Source organism: Barbus barbus (genome assembly GCF_936440315.1).
Source record: "Barbus barbus genome assembly, chromosome: 46".
Taxonomy (NCBI): domain Eukaryota; kingdom Metazoa; phylum Chordata; class Actinopteri; order Cypriniformes; family Cyprinidae; genus Barbus; species Barbus barbus.
In genome coordinates, this window is record NC_136724.1 from 23844894 (window position 1) to 23858681 (window position 13788).

General features: G+C 35.5%; 1 protein-coding gene across 1 annotated transcript; it reads left to right on the forward strand.

The window, feature by feature from the left end:
* The first annotated feature begins 4597 nt into the window (after positions 1 to 4597).
* On the forward strand, positions 4598 to 12416 carry LOC306864888 (Golgi reassembly-stacking protein 1-like). The gene is made up of 9 exons (XM_079409170.1): positions 4598 to 4664; positions 6611 to 6691; positions 6764 to 6967; positions 7928 to 8014; positions 8093 to 8223; positions 10558 to 10678; positions 10907 to 11018; positions 11332 to 11382; positions 11477 to 12416. The coding sequence occupies exons 1-9, from the start codon at positions 4611 to 4613 to the stop codon at positions 11620 to 11622; spliced, it is 987 nt and encodes a 328-aa protein (XP_079265296.1). The 5' UTR covers positions 4598 to 4610; the 3' UTR covers positions 11623 to 12416.
* The last annotated feature ends 1372 nt before the right edge of the window (positions 12417 to 13788 follow it).

Sequence of the window (13788 nt, forward strand, 5' to 3'; positions counted from 1 at the left end):
AAGTACCGAGCAAATGTTACTTTGTTTCCCCATCATTCCTGAATGCCTCATGGTTGATTGGCCAATCAGAGGAGACTCACTGGCGCCTCCTGCAGCAGGACTGAGGAACTGACACAAATCAGGATGAGTATACAGGGAGAAAAACTATTCAGATAAACTGGGTCAATTTATAGCGAGAAATGTTTTAAATGACATGGCATTGCTAAAAATGAGTTTAATGGAGAGCATCATTCCCTACCTTCATTTCAAAGTCGTAAAATTTAATTATTCCCCTTTAAATATTAAAACAACAAACTTAAAGTGCAAGTGACATACTGCCAATATAGTGACCCATACTCGGAATTCGTGCTCTGCATTTAACCCATCCAACATGCACACACACACACACACACACACAGTGAACACACACACACACACACACACAGCAGTGAACACACACACACAGCAGTGAACACACACACACAGCAGTGAACACACACCCGGAGCAGTGGGCAGCCATTTATGCTGCGGCGCCCGGGGAGCAGTTGGGGGTTCGGTGTCTTGCTCAAGGGCACCTCAGTCGTGGTATTGAGGGTGGAGAGAGCGCTGGACATTCACTCCCCCCACCTACAATCCCTGCCGGCCCGAGACTCGAACCCACAACCTTTGGATTACGAGTCCGACTCTCTAACCATTAGGCCACGACTTTAACATAATATAGAGACAAACCAAAAACAGACACTCACCTGTAACTCTGTGTTCATATGAATGATATAAATGAGGTCAATGGGGAACATGGTTTGGACTGGAACAAGTGATGCTTCAGATCCTCAGCAACTCTATGGTATACTCACATATACACATTTAAAAATGTGTTTTTTTTTCCATTTCATTTTAATATTAGTTAAGATTTTTAGCATTTTTTTGTCTTTTCTGCAATTTAGCCTCATATCTACAGTACTTGTAAACATAATTACAACAGTGGTGAAATTTTGCAACCTTGAAAATCCTGTATTGCAACATTTGTACCAAATTCATCTCTTAATACCGTATGCATAAACATCATGGTTTTAAAACCAGTAACTTCCTAAAAACACTTTCAAGGGTAGAAGAAAATACATTACTACAGTCTCCAAGGGTTAAAGACTAAATAACAGTAAATGAAAGTGTCCATTAATAATAGACTAAAAGCTAAATGCGTGACTGTGTTGATGAAATCACGTGTCTTACGTTCTTAGCCTGCATGTCTGTGAGCTCCAGCACGGCTCTCTTCACCTCTTTGGGCTCTTTGCTGTAGATTCGACACAGATTTGAGAGCAGCTTGAGTTTGTCCTGCTCAGATTTAGATCTCATTCTCGGACTCACTGCTGGAGAAACAATCACAGACAAACTGCATGAAATCATTTTATTATTTGAACACAGATTTTGTGTAAGTTGTTCTCACCTCATGTCCCTTTGTCCTTTATCTAAAGCCTCTCCTCCGAAGATGTCTCTGTCAGGGTTCAGGCAGATCCACCGCTGGTTCTCCCAGTCCATGTCTCCTCTGGCTTTGTTCAGGTGCGTCAGAGCTTCAGTCACCTGACACGAATGCCTGAGGTCAAGAAGTGCATACAAACCTCTTACTATCTCATAGAGCACATGTTAGAAAACTTTCAGGATACATTTAAAAAATAATAATAAATTGCCCTCTATTAATGAGCCCAGAATACCACTAGAAATTACTTTACGTTTACCAAATAATTTACTAACTAATTAGATTTTCTCCTCCAATAAAAAAAAGAAAGAAAAATAGTTATAAATCTCACAAAAACAAAGAAATGTATGTCATATTTTACCTCTCTTTCTAAAAAATTTTTTATAAAAATTATATACTCATAATATAATTTAATGACCAAATTTTTTAATAAAATCAATTGGAACCACTTTTAGGACCATTAAGATTTTGTATAAATTTTTTTGACAAAAAATAATAATTACTATAAAAAGTTATATTATAATTACTCTTCAAGTTTTATTTTGATATTTAAAAATCAAATTAATAATTTTTTATATTTTCATTTTGAGGTGAAATATAATGTTTCTGTTAGATTAACCAGGTAATTAATTAGTTAAAATTCACAAGAAACAAACTTCTCCATCATCCTTATTCTTTTCAAAAACGTACAATTACACCTGTTATAATACAAATGATGATATTGTCTGACGGACACTGAGCAGAAGTAGAGACCCTTGCAGTAATTATAACCCGCTGCTCTGACCAACAGTGGACTGAACTTTTCACACGCTATAAAAACGTCATCGAGTTTCCCCATCCTCCGCAGAATGTGCAGAAACTTGGCCATGGTATGAAAGTTGTCTATGAAACAGAAAATAAATATTTAAGTGCAATAAATAGTGTTTGTGTTAGGGTTATTAAAGTTAACTAAAGCTAAAACCATAAAAAATGACTTGAAATAAAACACACAAAACCCTAAAAACTTAATCTTATTTTATTTCAGTTAATTGCCAAAGCAACATATCATATTTGTATTTAGCTCCTCGTTGTCCGGGCTGTGATTTAAAGCGAGAGTGTAGTGCCGTTTGGCCTTTTCCAGGTTGTGTCTGAGATGAAACTCATGAGCCCAATCACAACAGATCACTGCTAACAACTTCCTCTGTTCCGCAACTGACAAGAGCATTTTTATTTGTTTGCACATAGAAAAGTCACAAAAAATGTTGTTAAGCGATTGCATTAAATCCATCTTAGTCTAAGAAAGCAGCACTAACTTAAAGGAAAAGTTCACCCAAAAATGAAAAAACTGCAAAAATTTAATAATTTAAATAAAATTGAAAAAATTGAAAGTCCTCCAAGATTAGGATGAGTTTGTTTCTTCATCAGGTTTGTAGAAATGTGTCTCTGCATCAGTGTCTCAGCAATGGATGCTCTGCAGTGAATGGGTGCCGTCAGAATGAGAGTCTGATAAAAACATCACAATAATCCACACCACTCCAGTCCATCAGTTAACATCTGGAGAAGACAAAAGCCAACTCTTAAAAGCGCTCTTTTATTTCCTTCTTGGACAACCAACCAATCACAGTCTTCAAAAGAGATTGGTGTCATAGCTAGCAACGGGGCCTCCTCACTAAGATAACAGTTTTCCTCGCTCAGAGTTGCTCTCAGATTGGTCCTGAATCACTTTTAAACTAAGACTCCTAGTTAGACATTTTTAAGCTAAATTAGGAGCTTTCTAAAAGGATTCTTACAATCTTTAGGAACATGGGCCCTGATTTTGTCTCATAAATGTTTATTTAGCTTTTAAACAAACAAACAAACAACAAAAAAGTGTGTTTTTTTTATTGAGTATCATATTTGATCCATCAGGTTATATAGTCTGACATAGTGAGAATACGGAGGAAAAACAGCTCAGTTTTATTCAGAGACCTGAACAGAGCAAAAACATGTAATTATATGATTAAATTCTGATAGCTTGTTATGAAAGTCGGTGAGAATACTTACATAAATGATCTGAATATCAGTGGTCACTCTATATCTCCAATAATATGTTTTAGTAAGATGAGATGTAGATGATCCAAACATATAATGCAATGCTGATTGAGAGATGAAGAAATAAACGCTCCTCAGAAGATGTGAGATGAAGATCATTCCTCCGCTGAGGAACAGAGAAAGTAAAGCTTCTGGAAACAAACGCTCCTCAAAAGATCCTGATGATCAGATTTGAGACGCACTGATTTATCTAGAAAATGATTGATGGAGAATCAAGTAAAGCTGAGCTGCTTCAGTCCAGTAAGTGTTCATCTGGAGATATGACTGCAGTTATTCTGACGTTTACTTGATCAAAATCAGTCAAGATTTGACACGAGAAGCAGCAGCTGAAGCTGGACACTTGTACAATTACACTAAAAGAGCTTTTACTGGATAAAACACTCTAAACGATCAACCAGACGACAGAAAGCATGGAGTAGATGATGCTTGAATCATGTTGATCATTTAGAGACTTTAGAAATGCATGTATCAGTATGATACTGTAGGCATTATAGACTTAAGGTCTTTAACACAAACCTCTGGTGATGTTTCAGAGAGTTTCAGCATCTTTTTAATGCATGTTCTGGCTTTGAGGTTCAGCGCCAGGATCCAGTAAAGCAGGGCTGCGTAATACAACGCTCGGATCCAGACAGCTTCAGCTCCTTCACAACTTCTAGACCTCATGTTGATGAAGAAAGACACAGATTATCACCGAAACAATGCTTTATTCGTCAGTGAATGTAGTTCAGAGTTACCAATAGTTTCACAGTGTTTGTGTGCGGAAATGAGAGCTGCTGTTGAACGCAGAGACAGATGAGGATGATCTTTCAGCTGAATAAACTCTCTCAACTCTCTCTCAGTTTTAAAGATTGTCAAAATAAATTAGATAAACACAAATGTTTGTTGGCTCAGTAAACTGGAGTGTATCCTCAGGCACATCAACAAATTAATAGCTGTAATAATTAAACATAAATACGACACAATGTGCCCTTTGAAGCATTTCTTATTCTGAAACAGTCAATATTTTCAGTGGCGCTTTAAGGCGAAACAGGAAACTCATGAATATTCATGTAAGCCCCGCCCCCCATCAGAACACCGGCTGCTCAGGATGGGTTTGATTCAGAGCGTGTTTGCTGCAGAGGCTGGGTATCATGTGCATGGGGTGAGTGCAAAATACACTCATTTAGTCATCACTGCATTTAATTAGGCATCGAGGCTGATGAGTCAGCGACTGACAGGGGTTTATACAGGTTTTGGATGCGTGTCCTACTAAAACACATCAGGATGTGAACAGGATTTCTATATTCCTTCAATATATTCTTAAAAAATAGGGGTTTTAAAATCTTTAAAGGTCTTTCTTTAAAGAAAATTACCATCAAGATCTTTCTGGATCATTTCCAACACTGTGAAACATGTTTTTCTTCAATATTTTTGTCATGTTTTCCATTACAAACATCTAAACATTCTTAAATGAAGATAATTGACCTGAGAAGCAAAACAATATCGATATATTATGTCTTGTTAACACATATATTATCTTGTCTTGTTTTCTGAAAAATGTGTTTTTGCTTAAAACCACACAAAAATATCTGCCAGTTGGGCGAGAAGAATAAACTTAATTCAAAAAGGCAAGACAAGGTTATTTTTTCTGAACAATTGATGGATATTTGTTCTTGTTTTAAGCTTAAACTCACTTAAATTTGGAAAATTATCTTACATAATTTTGCTTCTGGAGTAAATATATCTTGATTTAGTAATATGTTTATATGTTTAATGGTAAACAAGACATTTCTGCAGTGAAATGATGACAGAAATTCCTATATTTGTGTATGTATATGTATATATATATATATATATATGTATGTTGTTTTTTTAATTATTGTTTTTGATTTGTGTGTTCGAATTGTGTCAGCTCTTGGATATTTATTAAATATTTAAATATTTATTTAAAAAAATGAAATAAATAAATAAAACCTTACGTATAAATATGATTAAAATGTTTTGTCTTGTCCTCGTTATTGTTGAGAAAACCTAATTCTAAGATAAAATCTTATTGATGATCAGTGAATTATGTGTAGCCTACCAAACAATCACTAAGAAAAAAGAATTAAATATCTAGCCTAGGGGTGTGTGATATAGACAAAATATGATATCTCAATATTTTCTGTGATTTTATCGATAACGACAATCTTTTCCTGAGTCTCGCGCTGCAGGTCTGCCGTGGACAGCTGACTCTGTGTCAAATTCTTATATTTGATCAATAGTCTATTAGAATAATGAGACATTTGGGCTGTTGCCGAACAAATAAAATCATTATCAACAAAATTAATATTTGCAATGTAGAGGAAACAGACGCTGCATCTGAAGAGAGATTTAGATGTATTTATTTACACACTGTTTAATGCAGGACATGAATGCATTTAACCTGCAGTTACAAATGCATAAATAATGTTTTGAGATTATAATCCTAAAACGTTGAATACTGATATTTGAAATTATTTTGAAAAAATGAAAAGGTGAAATTAAAGCCGCTAGTTGGTGGCAGCAAGTCACTGTTAATGAAAGAATCAATGCGATTCAGGAGCAAAACACCATCATGTTGCTCAGAGAAGCTAAACAGTGCTGTGGCGAAATAGAGCAAAAACAGGTGATATGGTGTCTAAAACGTAAGTCTATTAATATTAACTTCTTATTGAACTGTTGTATAGGCTAAAATCAATATCACATTTGTTATATTTTGCGGAAAAAAGTCACTCTTCGTGTGATATTGATTATCTATATGAAATGATATAAATGTATACATTTTCTGCCCCCACATCTTGAATTTTGTCAGCATTTTATTAGACTGAATCATGCAGTGAAGGAACACACTGTAAATGAGCACAGTCAGTCTAGTTAGTGTTTAAGCACTCATAGCTCCTCTTATAATCTGTATGATAAATGAATCTCTTTGCTTTTATCGTACGTACATCTGCACTTTTGTTGCTTATGATGAGGGAATTCGCGAGTTTCAGTCTAAACAAAATTCAGCGATGACTAATCTGAACGCCTCTGATTGGCCACTGCATTCCTAAGCTTAAGAATCACTTTTTTCACTTTTATTCCCAGATTCAGGAAAATTCTCCAGCAGAGAGAGCCGGCCTGGAGCCCTTCTTTGATTTTATTTTGTCTATTGGACACACCAGACTGGTGAGATCTCAAACACGTTACACTAAAACACAGTATGTATGTTCTGATGCTGATGTTTGTGTTTGCTCTCAGAATAAGGAGAGCAGCCTGCTGAAGGACCTCCTGAAGGCAAACGTGGAGAAGCCGGTGAAGCTGGAGGTTTACAGCAGTAAAGTGATGAAGATCAGAGAGCTGGAGGTCGTTCCCAGCAACATGTGGGGCGGTCAGGGCTTATTAGGGGCCAGCGTTCGCTTCTGCACTTTCCAAGGGGCCAATCACAACGTCTGGCATGTGCTGGTGAGCTGCGCTGTTTGATTTCAAATAATTATAAATATCATTATTATTATTGTTATTATTATTTTTTAAAAAAAATTTTGGGCCATCCATTTTTTTTCCATGTTATACAGTGGGGTCCAAAACTCTCAGACCCCCTAAAAAAAAAAAAAAAAAAAAAAAAAAAAAAAAAAATATATATATATATATATATTATTATTATTATTATTGAATTAGAAAACCACATATAAAATATGTAATTAATATAATATAATATTTTATATAATAATATATTATTATTATTACATTTAATAATAATAATAATAATAATAATACATCAATTAAAATAAAATAATATATAATAAAAAAAAAAAAAAGATATTACCAGCATAATTTAAATGAAAATGTGCATTTATTGTAAACAAAAACAAAAAAAATACTTGTATGTAATGACAGCATCTCTGGAGCTACATGAAATATTAAAATTTTAAATTAAAATGACCAATAACCTACAAAATAGTGCTGAAGAATTTCTTATTAATCTTATTAACTAATTTCTGTTTAAAATATCAATATCTTAGCATTTCCTGATTTAAATTAATTAATATTTTCTAAGACTTTTGGAAAGAACACTGCAACATTTAATTTATAAATCAATATTGATTTACTTGAGAAGCAAAATTACTTAAGATAAGTCTTGTTTTCAAAAATAAATAAATAGAGATGGATTTAAAGTCAAGTGAAGTCGAGCTTTATTGTCATTCTGCTACATGTGGGGACATACAGTGGAACGAAATGTCGTGTCTCGCAGGACCACGGTGCTACATAAATACAGACATACAACAATGAAGTAAAAACCATAAGAAGAGAACCATAATAAACCATAAGAAGAAAAAATAAACTTTCTCTTTAAATTAAAATGAAACATTTGGACCCCGCTGTATGTTGTCTTTTTTATGTTATGTATTGATATGTTTGTGTCAGGACGTGGAAGTGAATTCTCCGGCTGAACTGGCTGGACTGAAGCCGTATTCTGACTACATTGTTGGCGCAGACCAGGTGCTGCAGGAGGTAAGATGTGTTCATCAGTCTTTCAAGCAGCAGATGTTTTCTCTGATATGAAATCACACTCTCTGTGGATTCTCACAGTGGGAGGACTTCTTCTCGCTGATCGAGGCGTCGGAGGGCAAAGCTCTGAAGCTGCTGGTGTATAACACACAGAGCGACCGCTGCAGGGAAGTGCTCATCACTCCGAACGGAGCCTGGGGCGGAGAGGGAAGGTACAGCGGTCAACACATTCAGAATACATTCAGATGCAGTTTACTGATGCTGCTCATTGTACTTTGAAACTTGCACATCATGCCATAATCATGGTAGACTCTATTTCAGTCTTATTTAGTATCATTGAGATACTATTATAGATTTAATTAATGTTTTAAGTGTTTTTATATTTTCAGTTTCCTCTTATATTTTGTTGTTGTGCAGTTTTGTATTTATTTTAAAATGTATTGTTATTGTTTATTATTAAATACATTTATTTATAGCTGAAGTGAATTTTATTTCAAGTAACTAGAAAGTGTTTTATGGTTTTGGTTTTAGTTTTAGTTCATGATAATTTTGTTTTGAATGCATCTCACCAGTGTTTAGTATAATTTATATAGTCCTATACTTATTAATTTTATTTCTATATTTTCTGTTTTAATTTTTTCAAGTGTTTTTGTCTCATAAAAAGTCTATATAGTATTATTAATTTTTATAATTTTATTAGTTTTAATTTCCTTAGTCTGTTATTTTAGTTTTTCAACTTAAACCAAATGAAAATGAGATGTTGCCATGGAAAGTGATAAATGAAAAACATTTAAGTTTTATTTATTATTTATTTTGTTATTCAATTAGCATTTATTTAATTTCAAGTATTGTTTATAGTTACAGTTTTAGTTGAAGATAATAATCCTGTTTTGGAGTGAATGAATCTGTCCAGTGTTACTATATCCATCCATCCATCCATCCATCCATCCATCCATCCATATCCATCCATCCATCCATCCATATCCATCCATCCATCCATATCCATCCATCCATCCATATATCCATCCATTCATCCATCCATATATCCATCCATCCATCCATCCATATATCCATCCATCCATCCATCCATCCATATATCCATCCATCCATATCCATCCATCTATCCATCCATATCCATCCATCCATCCATATCCATCCATCCATATCCATCCATCCATCCATCCATATATCCATCCATCCATCCATATCCATCCATATCCATCCATATATCCATCCATCCATCCATCCATCCATATCCATCCATATATCCATCCATCCATCCATCCATCCATATCCATCCATCCATCCATATATCCATCCATCCATCCATCCATCCATCCATCCATCCATATATCCATCCATCCATCCATCCATATCCATCCATCCATATCCATCCATCCATCCATATATCCATCCATCCATCCATCCATCCATCCATCCATATATCCATCCATCCATCCATCCATATATCCATCCATATATCCATCCATATATCCATCCATCCATCCATCCATCCATCCATCCATATCCATCCATCCATCCATATCCATCCATCCATCCATATATCCATCCATCCATCCATCCATATATCCATCCATCCATCCATATCCATCCATCCATCCATCCATCCATCCATATATCCATCCATCCATCCATCCATCCATCCATATATCCATCCATCCATCCATATCCATCCATCCATCCATATATCCATCCATCCATCCATCCATATATCCATCCATCCATATCCATCCATCTATCCATCCATATCCATCCATCCATCCATCCATATCCATCCATCCATATCCATCCATCCATATCCATCCATCCATCCATATATCCATCCATCCATCCATCCATCCATATCCATCCATATATCCATCCATCCATCCATCCATCCATCCATCCATATCCATCCATATATCATCCATCCATCCATATATCCATCCATCCATATCCATCCATATATCCATCCATCCATCCATCCATTAATATCCATCCATCCATCCATATCCATCCATCCATCCATCCATCCATCCATATCCATCCATCCATATATCCATCCATCCATCCATATCCATCCATCCATCCATATCCATCCATCCATATATCCATCCATCCATCCATCCATATATCCATCCATCCATCCATCCATATATCCATCCATCCATATCCATCCATCCATATATCCATCCATCCATCCATATCCATCCATCCATACATCCATATCCATCCGTCCATATCCATCCGTCCATCCATCCATCCATCCATATCCATCCATCCATCCATATCCATCCATATATCCATCCATCCATATCCATCCATCCATCCATCTACTTTTTATTCATTTTTATTTAAGTTTTTGTTATTTTAGTACATCATGTTAAATTAAATGGGAAGTGATGGAAACTAGCTAAAATATTTTTATTTAACTTTTTTTTTATTTCAAGTAATAAAATGCAATAATTTGATTTATTTAGTGGTTTTACTTCCCTATAATAACTGCGCTGTGTTGTATTCTCGTGTGTGTCTGTGTGTGTTGTCAGTCTGGGATGTGGCGTTGGGTTTGGGTATCTGCATCGTATCCCCATGCTTTCGCTCGCGTCTCATCAGCACCAGAACTCATCTGCAGCATCTGAAACCCAAGAGGATAAACACTGTTCTGAGGTACAGACAAATCAAGCTCACAGGGACACAACCAGGTCACATTTCACTATAAAAAAGAAAGAGAAACTGTTTAAAAAAGATATTTTACATAAAGATTAAGTAAGTTTTAGGACCCTCACAGCTTCATCATTTATATTCACCCATTTTGGGGTGAAATGTGACCTGGATGAGTTTATAAATCATAATGTTCAGAATATTTAGAGTTTAATTTTATGAGTCTCATTCCAGTTATTATTAGATAACTCCTCAAACGAGACGGAGCGTGACGTGACAGCAGACGCTCGTGATGGATTCATTCAGGACACGACTGAAGCTTCAGCAACGTGTGAGAAATCACCTGGTGGGTCAAATAATCATTACACATCAAGTCATAAAGATATCAGAAGAAGATATGTTAGCGAAATTGTGATTATCTTTAAAGGAATTGTTCACCTAAAAATTTAAATTTGCTGGAAATTCACTCACCTTCAGGTTATCCAAGATCAGGATGAGTTTGTTTCTTCATCAGGTTTGTATAAATGTGTGTCTGCATCAGTGTCTCAGCAATGGATGCTCTGCAGTGAATGGGTGCCGTCAGAATGAGAGTCCAAACAGCTGATAAAAACATCACAATAATCCACACCACTCTGATTTATCTGCTTCCTTTTTAATAGTGGATGATGATGATGGAGGCATCTGCAGCAGTGAAGATGTGTCTGCTTTGAGTAAGCATCAAAATTCCTTTAAAAAGAGAGTGAATGAGCTTTATCTTCATATTCTCTCTCCTCCGCTCACGTCTCATATTACTCCCTCGTGAAGGTCGGTCTGAAGACGGCGTGGTGATCACGACAGAGGTCCAGAAGGATGATTCGGGGATCTACGACATTCAAACACCACCTGTGATCTTAAATATGGAACCAAAGGATGATGAGGTTGTAACATTTACACCGAAAACCATCTCATAAGTGTAACTTGTGCCTCAGAGATGCATTGATCCGTGAGCGTGTTCTCAGGGCATCGTTCGGGCAGAACTAACAGCTGCTGAATTATACGAGAAGACATTAGAAGCATGTCACTGAAACTATTTACTGCTATTAGAAAGTGCCGACATGTAGGATTACACAGAAAAGATGCTTTATTTTAAGTGATACACATAAACACTCATGCTTTATAGGATATTAAGAAACTATATCTTCAGCTGTGCATCTTACAATAAATGTCTACAGTATATTTCACCCCAAAACCAAAGAAAAAATATATACAGTATTGGAAATTAAGCCTGTTTAAGAAACATTTTCCTTTAGAGTTTTTGCATTGTGGTATTATTTTAATCACAATCCAAGCACATTTCCATAGAAATATTTAATTATTGTAATTTAATTTTTATTTTCAGCAGTGATTTTAATAACTGTAATACAGTAATATCTCAGGAAAGCAGCTGGAACTCATTGTCATGAATGTTTTGGATACTAGTCCATTAAGCTGTTGACTGAATGTTTCTGAAAGCAGTTTATTTTACAAATATAACAAATAATCAGGTTATATTTGCCATCACCCCCCCCCCCAAGGTTATCTTATATGATGCATAAAAAAAACACTTATTTAAGGAACTGATTATTCATCATATAAGCCCAAAGGCCACACTGTACACTAATCAAGTGCTAAAAAAAAAGTTTAAAATGTTTTATTTTGTGCATAGTTGGTGCAATAGAAAAAAGAGTAAATAAAACTATAATTGAACATTATTTATTCTACATTATAATAAAGTGTCACGTGTGATCAACAGAGAAACACCTCATGCTTATTGCTGAAATATTGACATGCAAATGCAGACACTGTTTACTGCTTCTGAAAATGAGAGACATACAGATAATAATAATAATATCTAGACTGATCATTGACCCATAGAGGATGCATGTCATAGTTTTGGTGAATATATCAGAATATAAGTTCAAAAGTACTGACCTGCTGGGTTTATTGAGTGAGCTCTTCTTTTATCAGGATGAACGATTCCTCTGAAGGCTTTCAAATTTCATTAATGCATTAAAGAATGATATAATTACGGTGGCCGAGAAAGCTCAACGCGCTGCAACTTCAGAAAACACATGCAAATAGACAAAACACCAGCAAATCAAGAAAACATCTTCATCATTTTGACAACACATGCGCTGCAAATGCTCACAACACATGCAAATTGAGAAACGCTGCAAATCCTCACAACACATGCAAATTAAGAAACGCTGCAAATGCTCACAACACATGCAAATTAAGAAACGCTGCAAATGCTCACAACACATGCAAATTAAGAAACGCTGCAAATGCTCACAACACATGCAAATTGAGAAACGCTGCAAATCCTCACAACACATGCAAATTAAGAAACGCTGCAAATGCTCACAAAAACGTGCTGCATGTACCACAATGGAAATGTTTCAAGGGGACCCAAAAAAAGTGACGGACCAGCTGGGATTTGCTTATTGTGCCGTGGCTATTGGTTGAGTTGTTGGTGAACTGAAAGGTGAGTGTTTTTTTGTTGTTGTTGTTTATTTTAACACCCTGATTGCATAATTTCTTTGTCTTTTGGATATTATTAGATTAATAATGACAAATTACACGATTAATGTTATTATGTAAGATGGCTAACTTATCCTCAACTAAATATAATTTCAAGGTTAATGAAAATAAATTTGCAATGCTTCATTAATTGTTAAAACCAGGTCAAAATAAAAATGTCAGTAAGAATAATATTTTAAAATTTATTCAGGCCCTTTTAGTAGGCTAATGAAAGAAAGGACATTTGCATGTGTTGTGAGGATTTGCAGCGTTTCTTAATTTGCATGTGTTGTGAGCATTTGCAGCGTTTCTCAATTTGCATGTGTTGTGAGCATTTGCAGCGTTTCTTAATTTGCATGTGAGGATTTGCAGCGTTTCTCAATTTGCATGTGTTGTGAGGATTTGCAGCGTTTCTCAATTTGCATGTGTTGTGAGGATTTGCAGCGTTTCTCAATTTGCATGTGTTGTGAGGATTTGCAGCGTTTCTCAATTTGCATGTGTTGTGAGGATTTGCAGCGTTTCTCAATTTGCATGTGTTGTGAGGATTTGCAGCGTTTCTCAATTTGCATGTGTTGTGA